This window comes from Chrysoperla carnea, chromosome 1, assembly GCF_905475395.1.
Source record: "Chrysoperla carnea chromosome 1, inChrCarn1.1, whole genome shotgun sequence".
In the NCBI taxonomy this organism is placed as follows: domain Eukaryota; kingdom Metazoa; phylum Arthropoda; class Insecta; order Neuroptera; family Chrysopidae; genus Chrysoperla; species Chrysoperla carnea.
In genome coordinates, this window is record NC_058337.1 from 95,969,510 (window position 1) to 95,984,670 (window position 15,161).

The 15,161-nt window shown below is 28.0% G+C and overlaps 1 protein-coding gene across 1 annotated transcript in view; it reads right to left on the bottom strand.

Annotated features, from left to right (window-relative positions):
- LOC123301576 (T-box protein H15-like) overlaps window positions 1-15,161 on the bottom strand; it is a 105,229-nt gene that overhangs the window by 21,895 nt on the left and 68,173 nt on the right. The window contains exon 3 of the mRNA XM_044884394.1: window positions 13,813-14,086. Coding sequence (XP_044740329.1) covers window positions 13,813-14,086 — 274 coding nt within the window. The remainder of the gene's footprint in view (window positions 1-13,812; window positions 14,087-15,161) is intronic.

The window sequence follows — 15,161 nt, forward strand, 5'->3', positions numbered from 1 at the left end:
ATATATATATATATATATATATATATATATATATATATATATATATATATATATATACATGAAGATAAAATAATAACTAGGTGTAGGAAATATGGCAGAGGTCGTCCATTGTGCTAGTGTGAACGACCAATCATTATCACGTCGCCAGGAGATGTGGTTACCATAGAAACCCAGAGTTACTAGCTCTTCTATGTACTATATGTATATACACATAGTAAAATATAACGATATAGCTCCCTGTGTAAATGTCTCCTCTCCTCTATTCTATATCTAATGTAGCGACGACGCTTTCACATTTACGATAACAGCACAGACGTGTTTGTTATATAGACAATCAACCAACCCGGGCGGTGGCTTTTTTTTCTATGTATAAAAATGCAAAACAAATGTGTTTTTCTTTTTATGTAATTTTTTTGTTGTCTTCAGTAAGATACTAACAAACAAAAAAATGTAATAAAATTTCACAACATAATTCCATACCATTTCTGAATTACGTTTCATGTCATAAAATTCTTTATGATTGTGACTATTATTCGGTGTTTACTTAACTGCCATGGCATTTGACACTGAAGTATTTTATAATTTGTGTTTTATTTATTTTAATTATCTATTTGAAGCGATAGACCTCCTTAGAATTTGGAAATCAAAAAATTTTTCAATAAAAAGAATCGATTATTTAATAATATGAAAAATATTCAATAATAAGATCTGATTTTTCTCTAATACTTAATATATTGTTATTATCATCAGTATTTAATACGGCTCTATTATGACCCACACAAAAAAAAAAGATGGTCAGTCATGAAGACTGTCGACGGAAGTGAAACATAAAACTTTGGAATAACTGATTTCTTCAATTTTTTAATCAACTGTGGTATAAATAATGAGAATTTTAAAGAATTTTAAAGTTTGTAAATTGAAATTATTAACGTTTGTATAAAAAAACTATTATAAATAATTTTAAAAAATCCACAACGGACAGTGTTTTCAAGCGGTCACCCATCTATCACTTCACTAAGTTTGCTCAATGTTGCTTACCATCAGTGATCGGGAGAAAATCGTAGTTTTCAATGTGTATGTATAGAGCGTGTCGATGAAGCTAGTTCCATGATTTTTGTTCATGGCCGCAGAAACGATGCAATGAAGTTCGAAAAAATTGAACAGTAAGTCAGATTTGAAAGCAGCTATCGGCATTCGATTCGTTAGGGCGTCAGGAAATTTTGTGACCTCAATTGATTTACAAGAAATTGAAAATATTCAATTGGCATAAATAATATGCTTTTTATAATTGCATTTTAAATTAATCGTAAATATAATAAATTCACAATTCGGTTGGCAATGATTCCACAGCGATGGCAATGATTCCAAAATTTTAAGTCGGGGGGTTATTGAGGTCACTGAAGACCAATACCGCGACAGAAATTATCTCTGAGGGTACCAAGGCTACCTCCCCCAGGGTATTTCGGTGACCGTGCGTACCACGGGTATCTGGTACATAGTGTTCGATTCTATCGTGACATTCGTGTTCAGCACCCCAAAAACCTCCAAGCAACGAGTTTAGACCGATTATTTAACGAATTAACCGAAAACTCGGGATACTGTTTACCCTGGGTACGAGGTTGACCAACGAGATCAACTTTGAAGCAATATTCGTGTTCAGCGACCCTTTCAAGTTTGGAATCATTTTCATCACTATTAACCGAATTGTGAATTTATTATATTTACTTGATTATCTCAAAACTCTCTCTGAAAATCGCATTCAAATCCGACTTACTGTTCAACTTTTTAGAAATTTGACCGTTTTTAGCGTTTTTTTACTGCGAATATCACACAAAAGTGCTCAACGTGTCTAAAGAAGTTTTTACTTCAAAAAAACGATATAAAAACCACATACGACATAGTTGTTGTTTTATGAAACCAAGAGAAATATTTGCATCTATGAGAAATTATGTCATCATTTTAATAATTTCGGTTTCGTAAGTAAATATTACTTGATTACTTGATGAAATATTCAAGTTAATTTTTTTGCATGTATGATTATTTAAAATGTATAAGAAATGTATAAGAGATGTATTTATATTCGCGCAAGAGATATTGAAAAACTATGTTTTTTTGCATAAATAAATATTAGTATGTAAAACCGTTAACATTTGAAAATGTTAAAAACAAATTTCAGGTTCATGTATTTAATTGACTTTGAATAATTAGCACATTATGTAAATCGTAAATAATAATTATTATAAAATAGTATATGTTTCTTTCTCTCTCGTTCTCTCTTTTTAATATACACACATATATAGGTAATACTGTGTGAAATTTAAATTTCACTCATATATATTTTATAAATTTATAAAATACACGAAATATTTGTTAGTTTGTGTGTGTTCGATTAATAGTGATAAACGCACGCCCACAATTAATCAAAACTGTATATTACTTCTACTATATGGGTAGATACTAACACCATCACATAATATGTACAACAGTTTATTAATGTTACTTTTCTAGACTTTAAAATTATTATTTATAGACATCCATATTTTATTTAATATTATAGGTACATGCCGTGTTCACTTAGTGAAGTTGTGCATTTCATGAAAAACACATTTTGTTCTGTTGATGTAATATCATTTCTTTTCACCATTTCTATATAATGTCCATTTCATGAAAAAGACTAAAATAACCATTGATTTGGTTATTTTGGGAAAAATCCCGAATTCCACCCTCTCAATTTTTTCTTTTTATTTTTTGACTCCGTTTATTAGCTTGGTATGTATCTAAGTAATCTTTCAACGTGATTTTCACTCATTTCAAAATCTCAGATTATATTGAAACTGTGCACATTTATAAAAGACTGACGACAATACAAACAATTTATTAAGTTTGTCCGGTCTTAATCAGGATTTCAGGATTCCATATATGAAAATATATATATTTATTTGCGCTCCCACCATATTTGTATATTGTTTAAATAAGTGAAAACAAACAATTGACTGAGTTAATTGTTGAAATATTCTGTATAGAAAGTGTTAAATATCAGTGCTTGCAATATTTTTTTTATAAATTAAGAGAGTTTAAAATACCAACACAATAGTGGCGGCATTTCAGCCGCTATTTTTTTGGCTTTTTTTCAAATTTCGAAAGTATTTTTATTTAGTAGATCTAGAATTTTTCGAGAATATAGAATTTTTTGAAAATGTTTCACAAGACCACTAGTTGAAGTTACCTGGAAATTTTCAACTCTCTATCTTTTACAGTTTTGGAGAAAATGGATACCAAAATTTTGTCTTAGTTTGCGCCTGCACGGATAAACAGGCACGTTTACGAGAAAATGATAAAAACACGCTTTAGTAATTAACAGAACTCAAAAGTTGGGAATAATTTAGTTAGTTCCAAAAAAAAAAAGGAGCGATTAAGAAAAAAAATCATTTTATTGTAAAACAGCGCGGGATGTTGTTAGATTTCAATTATTGAAAAAATTTTATTGACAGATAAGTATTGGGAAAAGTATAGTCACTATAAAATATCTCAAAAAGTACCTGACGTTTTAATTATGGAAAGTTATCTGAAATTATAAACTTATTCAACAATTTGACGACAACAATCATTTCCTAGATTAAAAGGTTTTTTGTGATACAATAACTGGAAACTATACAGTGCCTCAAGATAGTGAAAAGTTATTAAACTTAAAGAACAAGAAATAAACAAATATTGAGCGTATTGCAAAAATTTTTCCTGCTATATGGGTGAATAAATTCCCTTAATATAATATTCGAATGAGGCTGTTTATTACCAATCATTGAAAGGGAGTTTTCAAGGTGAAAAAATGCGATGGTCTATTGTTATCCCAAAGTCAATATAATTTTGGACTATTTTTGTCTAAATCTAACGATTCCCAATAAATTTACATACTTGATTAATTTTCTATTAATTAGCACCTTTTTTCAAAGAAGTGCGTTGACATTGAAAACCGTTGTGAAGACTAAAAGAAAACATAAATACAAATTTAAAAAACATATTGGATATTGGAAAACTGAAACCATTATTATTTCAAACGTTATTGATTACTCACAGAAAAAAAAATCTATTTAAACATAAAATAATATAATAAATTTAGTAATAATGTGTGATATTAAACAGTCACAGGCAGTATATACTTTACAATTCAAAATTGTGTATTTCACATACTAAACTAAATAAAATTACACAATGTATTTTATTGAAACACTTAACACGTTTTTGACAACAATATGATTGTTATAATATATATATGGAAAGCATTTTGTTATTTCTTTAATATCTAAATCGATTTGATATTTATTGTATACCTTACCTATAATCAAAATGAAATTATCATTTCCTTTTAACATGAAACATCTTAATTTACACAAATTTATATGGAAAAAAAACAACCGAATTAAACAACTCATTTAGTTTATATTTGATCATTTCTACATAAAAAAATTAACTAGTTCCCTTATTTTTATAGTTTTACCAAGACGTAAAACATGTTAAAAAATCAATGGTATACTACTCTTTAAAGTTAAGAACTATTACACACTGCTTTTTAGTAATTTTATGAAAACATTCTGTTTATATCTTACAGTTTTCTTTAAATTTAAGTCCTTTTTCTTTACGTCAAACAGTTGACAGTGCAATTTTATTAGAGATTGAACAAACCGCAGTATTAAGCATCAAATAAATTATATCACTAGGATGAAAACATTTTAGTTTTCGTCAAACCAACTCATCAATCTTTTGCAAATTGATTATCTATCATTATTTCATAAGTTTCCATATAATATCTCGGATTGGATTGAAAAATTATAGAACGCCAAATCAACTATCGGCTCAATTTTTGGGGGAATAAAAATACAGTATTTCTTTTTTATAAGGGGTGCTTTCATGATCAAACATAAGTCTTTGTTCTAAACGGATTTACATAACTTTTGTAGTACATTCTCGTTTTTTGTTGAAAAAACCTCTGCCTGACCATGCAAAACTCAACAACAACCAAAATACGAAAGAGTACACGTGCAAAAGTTTAATCTGGAGAATATTGTGTTCCATGTTTGAAGTTTATCAAAGGACTCATAGGTATATCAGATCCGCAATTGATGTATCTATGAAGCCATAAGGAAAAAAATTTTATGGAAAAGATTGTAAATTTGTCAAAACCTATTACTTGAGACATTTATTCAATATATTTCCAACAATATTAGTTGACTGATATCGAATTTGCTACATTACACATAAAAATGTAAAAATAGAGTTGATACCATAACAAAATTTGTAACTTAACTTAAAATTATTTAAAAAACAAACAAGTTGTAAGCATTCGAAGATTGTTGCCGGTCTTTTTAAAGTAAAACATAGTTTTTTATGTAATCTCTATGGGGATACCGTACAATGCCATCACTAATCTAAATCTTCCTCTTTGATTAAGTAGGAGTGCATACATTGTATACTTCAAAGATTTTCAAAAACCAGCTTCATTTTTCTATCTGCGCAGTGAGAATTATTCTCCCGAAGTGATTAAAAAAAAAATAGTCGTCATCCCCAATGCACCAAAATTGTCAAATCTGAACTATGTCTTTAATTTAAAATAAACGGTTATGACTACCCAACATAAACTACTTATATCCATCTCAGTATATACAATGTCTTTAAATAACTTACTCTGTTAATTATTATATATTTTGCTTATAAAGCTTATACTACATCTAACTAGCAAAGAGAAAATAATGTATAATTACACAACATTATTATTCACGTGTACAAAAAATATTAAATATATTTTTTTAATATAAACACATATTTTATAATATTTATTTTAGTGCCATTTTAACCAAATTTTTAATAAAAACTGTCATCTCAAATATTAAAATTAGCTTTTTTATTTATATATAAAAAAATTCCATTAAAAAATGGAAGAAAAAAAAAAGAGAAACAAAAATTTGTATTTCTTTCAAAAGAAAAATATCAAATTATGAATGTACAATGTGTTTATAAAAACTATTGAATGAATACGAGTGAGTGATGTGTATAATAATATAAGTATGAAAGAGTGAATAGGTAATATGCATCATATTTGTTAATTTCAAAAACACACTGTATATAGTATGTGGATATATTTTTATGAAGAATTTTTAAAGGTTATTTGACAAGAGTTGATCATTCAACGCCATGGGATATCCAACAAACTAAATACTCTTAAAAATCAGTGACACTAAAGTCAAGTCATTCCATTCATATATGACCAAAGAGTATTTAATACATAAAAAAATACATAAGACCTGCTGTTTAAAAACCCCCCATTGAGGTCCAAGCTTCTCCATAAATTCTTCTCATATTAATACTGAAGTATGTTCAAGTAGTTGTTTAAATATACAAGGTGTTCTATAATTGATTGCAAAACTCTTGACTTCCTAAATAAGCTTATAGAAACATACGAAAAAGCTCTTAACAAAATTTCGAATTGAGGCTTTATTTCCGAGAAAGTTTACCAAATCAATGAATAAATTTATCCACAGACTGAAATAGAAGAATGTCTTTATCGTGACTGAGTGGGGTTTAATAAAAATTAAAAAAAGAGAAATAAAAAATTTTTTAGTTAAATTCAACGATAAGGATAACAACAACAAGACAACAATTGCTGTCTTGCTGTCTTTATCATTTAATTAGCAACTTCTCTGTCCTACTTTTAAATTTTTACTAAACCTACCCAGTAATTACCATGGTATGTAATTACATGCATAGGTTACTGGGAAGGATTTAATAAAAATTTAAAAAAGTGAGATAGATCACATGATAATTAAATTCAACGATAAAGTCTCTATCATTGGGTAAATTTATAAATTGATTTGGTTAATTGTATCGGAAATGAGGCCTCTATATGCCTCCTTAAAAGCATATTTAGGTTACGTGAGGTTATATTGGCTGTCCACGAAGAGCACACATAATTTCATTTATCAGCTCCTCATTTATTTTCAGAAGCTGAGTGCACCTCCTTCATGGACATACCATTCTCTACACCAGCTACATCGAACTCAAAAATTCTAAAAACACTCGCTCAAAGAAATAAACATATAGTTGTAGAAGGAATTGCCACAAACAAAGCAACATGAGCCCCTCATATACATTACTCGAACCAATCTAAATAATATTTTATATTCAAATCATATAATAAAAATTCTTTCTACCATTTAAAAAAAAAAAAATCAAATAAATAAATAATAATTATTATAATTATGATTGGTTAATTAATTTTAATGTTTATATTGTGATGAAAATTTTTATCTATTAATTATTAATATATAAATTTAATATAATAAAAAATATTTTTTGTTATTTATATAAAGTATCTTAATGAAAGAAAACTGGTTTTAAATATCAAGATTTAAGTAATTATTATTTAGTGGTATATAGAATGACAATATTACGAATTAAATGACAACTAAATTTTAATTAGACTCTTCAGTTTTTTATAAATTTAATGATTACATCTGAAGAACCAAATTTTTTATATGCATTTTAATGATAAATTAATTTATCAAAATTTATAATTAATAAGCCATTATACATTTCGAAGATATTTCACCGGTCAACTGTAAGTATATCACGTTTTTGTTATTGATAATAACGTAGTAATAAATTTTATTATGGAAGCAAAGAAATCTCTGTAGAGTGTAAACCTCTGTAGTAAATATGCCAATTATGCTTTAAATTTCTTTTTACAAAAATTTTGTTGCCCTCACCTCCCCCCTCCCTTTTCCGAGGATTGTTCGTTCATGAATGGTAATATTTTTCCGTGTGTCGATACTCGGCGAACCAAATATACTATACAAAATACTCATATGAGTGATTTCTTTTAAGCCCATCTTAAGGGCATAAACGAAGTAGCCTTAAAAGATTTAGAAAGAGATTATGAAAATGTGATACGATTGATATGTTCAATACGTTTTTTTTATTAATTGAATTTATATTTGGTTTTTGGTAGTACATACTATAATACAATAAATAATTAACATATAATTTTATTATTTTTCGAACTTTCGTTCATTCCCAAGAGATTATAGTAATTTATGTCAATTTAATGGTTTTCCTTGCTTTGTTATGTTGCCTGCCTGCCTAAAAAATATCTATTTTTCTGGTTAGCTATGATACATTTGCCAAATAGCAAAATTTGTCATCCAATTTTTTTTTCTATTATTTGAATTTATTTGAAATGTGATAATTTTGTCGATTATACTTTTTTTTCGATTAAAAAACATAAAAATTCATTTCGATGTAATCAACAGTTGATATAAAATATAAACATAAGAATTATTAATAAACACCTGGTAATAAATAATGAAAAATACGGTTTGTATATAAATTTTCTGGTTCATGACATAATCTGTTAAAACCACCGATATTGGTGGACATTTTTTAAGTTGTTGACAATAAATGGTTTCAAATTTAAAATCATTTGTATACACAAATGACAAATGAAGTATTTCCTGATTCAGTTAAAATAATATACCGTAGGTACTAACTACGGATTTTTTTTTTTACTTAATATTAGGTACCGATACGATAGGAATCTATACGACAAAAAAATGAAGGTATTTAAAATTTTCAAATAGTTTACGTGTGTTATTTAATATTTTGTATTTACTACTGATTTTATTTTTAGATAAAATGTATTATTAAAATGGAGATAAATTGCGTTCATGTAAATTTAGACATAATTTTTAAAAAAATATTCAAGCACACACTAAATTAAAAAACTATAGGTACTATAAATTTTTTAGTACATACAAATTTCTTTGACCTAAAACGTTGATGGAACGATTTGTTGTGAGCATGATACTTAGAAAGGAAACCATTAACTTTATTATTGTTTTTACAGCTTTATTTTTAACGAATATATCTAAATCAGCCATGGGCGAGTTATTTTAAATCAAAGCCACCATTGCTATAACTTTATTGGGTGCCATAAACTTTATTGCTGTCCCTTCATCCAAGACCGCATTGCTCATGGAGGAGGAAGCGAGACGGGTGTACGACCCGTCTACCTATCTCAATTTCTCTTATAGAAATGAGATAGGTAGAAAAAAAATGTTGTCTCTCTGTTCTACTCGTATTTTTGGTTGTCACTGCTTAGATTGTAATTGTCTTACACGTATTTTAGATACATAAGGATGACTGTCTTCTCTAAGCCACGTTTGCCCATGGCTGATCTAACAGGAACAATAAGATAGTGACCATTGAATCTTTAAATATCGAATATTCAGGAAAAAGAAGTAATTATTACAACACAAGTTAAAACTTAATTCGGATGGAAATGATGTATCAACAAATTTCAAATATTCGCAAATTTTTTACCGTGAGCATAAAAATTCAATCAAAAACGGACACGTAAGTACATACAAACATTTTTTTAAATCGTTTAGATTTACGAAAACGTAGAAATAATATTTAAATTTAGATTTTTGGGACAACCACAATAACTTTATCGTAAAGTTAAAAATTGTTGATAATTTGAAAGCTGTTTGCAGTAATTTTAGCAAATTTTTATGTTTCTTTTTTTTAGGATTTTAATCTTTTTGATTTTTTAGTACTTTCTTATCGTAGAGTTTATAAATTTTATGTTTATGATTTTTTTTTGTGTAATAAATTTTTTTCGTGACTTAAATCATTAAGTTTATGATAAATATTAGGTAATCATTAAATTTTTCTGTTTCTTTCTATACAAATTAATTTTTTTCTGTTACTTACCTCATAGAAAATTTGTTACCTAATTATAGAAACAATATATTTATTGTTGAAATTATTGTGGGTGTCACTGATTAAAAAAATCGTGTTACCTTACAAAACGCAAAAATTTTTTAACAAATTTTCATTCTGAATTATTGTTTTTGTAACCCCTGTATACCCCTCAAATTTCTATAGTTATTTTCTTGAAAATTTTAGCAGCAAATTACTAAACGAACTGAGTAAAGCAGTCTATTCTACAACTCATTACTGTGACGGTAAAGAGAATAAAAAACATTTATTATTGATTATTATGCAATAATAGTTACTATTTTAAAATATTTTCCTTGAAAGTTGAAAATTTTATCATGATTTGAGGAAAAATCTTACTTTCAATACGAAAAAAATGTATTTTTCGATTGTTTCGTCGTTACACGCAAGAGTGGGGGTAAGAAATCCATAATCCTGAATTGCACGGGTCAGAAGTATAAAATTAAAAAATTTTTTAGTATATGAATGTGGTAATTTGTTTACTGGAGGAATGTGGTTTTGTTTCAGCATTTTGAGAAAACGGAACCCTAAAAATTATTCTTTATTTAGCATCAAAATGACAAGGTATTTAGCGTGTTGACAAGATACAGGTACATATATAATATAAAATATGATTATTTATTTAAATCGCCCGCATATGAGACGTCAATCACAAATATTCGATTTTTTTCACATGCAAAAAACTTTTTAATCAATCATCAATTTCAAAATATTTGAAATTCTTTCTTGTGAAGATATTTATCAATGAATTATTATTATTTCTTTGATGAAAATATTTCCGAAAGGATTAATCATCTGCTGCAAAAGTTAGAAGTAAATAAATTGTTTTATTTGTCAATAAAATGCGCAAATTATCTGAGTTCAAGATTTCACAATAACATAACACAATTCACGGTCGTTTTGAGTGGGAAATTTCTCGATTACAACTCCAAAGGCATTTTGTAAACATGTGGGTTAAATTTCAGGTCATTATGCATTTGTGAGTTATCGTATTGATGAGTATAGACACACAGGCAAAAGGACAAACTCAAAATAAGGTGATTTTATGACAATCTTTATCAAATTTTGTTTCGCCGATCAGTCAAGTGTTGGAAACTTCAGATTAAAATTTGTTTCTGATATATTTCAAAATATGCATTGTACAAGAAACAATAGGGAATCGGACTAAATTTTGTTTATCACTTCAGATAAAATTATTTACTAGTATGCGAGATATGAACGTTTAAAATTCCTAATTAAACAAAGAGGAAGATACCCACTAGTGACGTCATACGTATGGCCATAGAGATAACATATAAAACTTTGTTTTGGTAAGAGGAGATTGCAACCTTTGAATGCAATCTTTGATTGCTTATAGCTTCTTCGCATTTTAATCAATTTTAATTTCATTTTCAAGTCTAGTTTTACATTTTTATGGGTAATATGGCCAATTCGTCATCAGGATTATCCCCTATTTTAAATATTTTAGAAAAGACTTTTTTTGGACTGTAATTATTGAATTTTACATCCAGTTATTAGCTAAACTATCGAAAATATTCATTATACATTAATTTTTCTCTACTTATATTCTTTCCAAGCGAAACAAACACACATACAATCTAAAAATCATTTTATGTTCATACAATCCAAAGTGTCATATTCCATACATAAAATTTTATTTAAGATTTAAAAGTAAAAATATTTAAATGCTTATTTGAATATTTCAAATATTTCAAGTTCGACCCCCGACTGTTCTAAAACAGTTTTGACATTGATTTTATTTCAACAAGAACTTCGAAATTTAATAATAATAAAAGAATAACAATAAAATTTTTTTGAAGAACCACATTCTTCAAAAATGAGAAACAAGTACTAAAAATTTATCAAATATAAATAATAATAAAAAATCATTCAACCGAAATTTAAATCTATCAACGCTCCTTCTTCATCATCATCATCATATCTCTCGTGTATCATCTCATCAACAACAAACGACACGAATGAAAGAATCCGTTTTTATATTTTTAGCGAATTTCTTGTTCAAAGATAATGAGCCATTGGCTTTGTATCGAATTTTATAAGTTTAGTGGCCAAAATTTATATCCTTCACACAATTTAAGGTATTTTTTTATTATCACTATCAGAAAAGAATTTTAATTGTATCCTTTAATTATTTTGCTTCAGAGTGTATGATCATTGCAGCTTCAAAAATGCTTGATTTTCGGCTTATACTTAGTCGGAGTGCTCATAAATTAAATTTTAAGTGACAGACAAACAAAGATACAGCAGAGGCTTAGAATTTCGTCTGTTACTTTTCGGGTACGGAACCCTAAAAATAATCTACGCTTTTCTACTTTAAATTTAAAATATTTTTTAATACATGTTTTAAAAAGAATTCTATCATAAAAAATTGCTTCTGAAAATTTATTCCCTTAATAGTGTGTATGTATTTGATATGAAATTATAATTCACCATTCGTAAAAAATTCGAAAACCGAATCAATCTATGTTTCTCGTTTACAAGCTCATAGACAAACTTTACGTTCTGAACACGGTATTCAAATTTCAAACAGACAGATGGACAAATGAAAATGTACTAATTACGTGATTTGATGAAAACCAATAACAAAATTTTGTGTCATCAATATTCCAAAGCGTTATAACCTTTGAACTAAATTTTATATAGGGAGGGCAGGTTAATAACTGAAGTTTCAAAGTTTTAAAATAATTTATAGTTATAAATATTACAAATAATTCGCTTGACTTACGCAGCACCTACCTAACGAATTTTTTGTTTTTGTACATGTCATTTAGTCAAGTTACATCAATTAGTCATAAAGTTGTTTATTTATATAATTTTTTTTAAACAAAATGTATTAAATTACAACAGGGTCGACATCATCATAGTCATTGGAATATTGTTTTACTCGCAGGTACAATACTTTTCTTCGATGAACGTCATGGTATTTCCTTTTCTAAAAGTCGTTTGTTAACAGTTAATTAATTACTTTTGAAGAGGCGCCACATTTATTCTGAATTTAATTAAATTTCTGCATATCGTTAACCTAGTGAAAGTTGAAATTAATAAATCTTGTATATTTGTGTACAGTAGCATATCACATTATTATTTAAATCAAGGCAGAGATAAATTGTATCATGAGACAGTCAAGGTTTAATATTATTTATGATTAGCAATGTTGTAGAAAATCAATTTTACTTGGCTATAATTATCCTAAATTCTAATACTCAAACTTTGATTACAGTTGGCATTAATAGTGAATCAACAGCTTCAAATTTACAAGTTGTAGCAATTATTGTTAAGTTATCACCAAATCGTTATTTTCACGCTTTCGAATATCATATGAAAATCTTTAATTAATTATTCTATAAAATTTTAAGGCATTCTATCTTCGTATCATGTTTTGTTTTTTGTTAACTTCCCAGTGTAGGAAGTAGTAATAATAGTAATGGGTCCGATTTTCGAAATCGAAATTTTCAACATATCTTTACGTTTCATATTCAGAACAAGGCATTAACACCAATTTGGAGAAGAAGAACGTGTGTGTGTGTGTTTATGTGAGTGTGAGTGTACGTATCTTTGTGGTAATTCTTTCCTGATCGATATCACTCGAAAAAACAATTATATCGACTTTGAGATTGAAGTGTCGATCGAAGCATATTAAAGGCAATATGAACCGAAAAAATTTCATAACAATTTTTTATAACTATTTATTATGGTCGGAAGTAATTCATGTGGATCTCAAGGATTGCACCAGACTCTCAGACCCACTTTGCGATTGTAATACCTCCCAGTAACGAGTCAAGCCTGCAGTACCAGAAGTCACCTGGCCTCTGCATATCGAATTACTTTTGCATTTATCACCGAAACTAGAGTGTTGTGATTGAATTTATTGATAATGACAGTTTTCGAAGATGATACTATTGAGTTCATAGAAAATAAAGATTTTTTTCACAAATAGATTTTCAAGAACAAATAGTATAATTAATTTTAAAAGAAATATTTGTAACCTTTCGAATCACTTACCTGTCCATTTTTATCCATTTCATTATTTGTTAATTTCACTTTCTCAAATGATACAACTTGTTTCCGTAGTTGTTCCCCACTGAATGGTGAATCTGGATGCGCATATAAACGACATGGTGCTGGAGGATCTGCTTTACCTGCCACCAACCACGATGATCGATGATATGCATAACGATATCGTTTACTATCGACAGGTACAATATCTAATAACACGGCATATCGTTGTTCTGGTCGGATACCAGTGAATGATACACGTAATGTCGGAAACATCCGCCTGCAACAAAAACAAATAAGATGCACAGTTGTTAATAATATTTTACAACAAAAACACGCTTAGAAATTTCATAGAAAGCAAGGGAAAATTCTTTGTAAATATGGATACCATCTAATATAATGATATAGAATGATTCTATAGCCTGAAGGGATTTCTTTTTCACAGTTTGAATCAGTAAATGAGCTAGAGGTTAAAACGCGGATAATTCAAAAAGTGACAAATATAGTAGATTTACCAATTTAAACACCGCAAATTCTACGATGTTAGGAATTTTCATATTGTTACGATAATTATGTCTTTTCAAGAGTATTGGATATTATTTATGTGATAATTGGGGTTACGTAATTTTATTCCTTAATCAGGGGTGGACTATAGATAAGCTATGCCAAGAACGCCATGGCGTAGGGACGGCAATATATTGTTCTTTTACAAACATTACGTAAAAGATCTTTTCCTGGAACCAGAAAAATGAAGGTGAAAGAAGTCCGAACAAATTTTTAGGAAAAAGGTTCCCCATACGATAAAGTGATCGCAGGTAGATGTACAAAGACTAAGACCCTGTTTACAGTCTGTGGTCTCCACCAAAATTGAATTCTAGATTCATGGATGGGCAATAAACTTTGACGAAGGGACGGAGTAATAGAAAGTCCGCCTCTGTCCTTAATAATAATAATAATACAAATGAAAATGCAGAAAGATTGTAACCAGAAATACAACGGGTTTTAAATGGGTATAGATATAAAATAAATGATTATGTTGTCAACAACTTAAACAAATAAATAAAATTAGTCCAAAACCCATAAAAAAATCCAATCAAAAATAATAACGATTTTTTGTTTCGTCCATTTACAAATTTGAATATCGTAAAAACAAACATATTTTATTCAACATCATAAAAAATATTTTACACAAAAAATAAATAAACTTAATTTGTTTAGCTAAAAAAAAGGCTTAAATAACTTTTATAGACAAGTTTCAAATAACACTTTTTAAATTTGACTTCATGTCTAACAGCAACGATGTAAAAATTTCAACATAAATTTTAAAAAATATATTATATACGTGTAAAGTAATT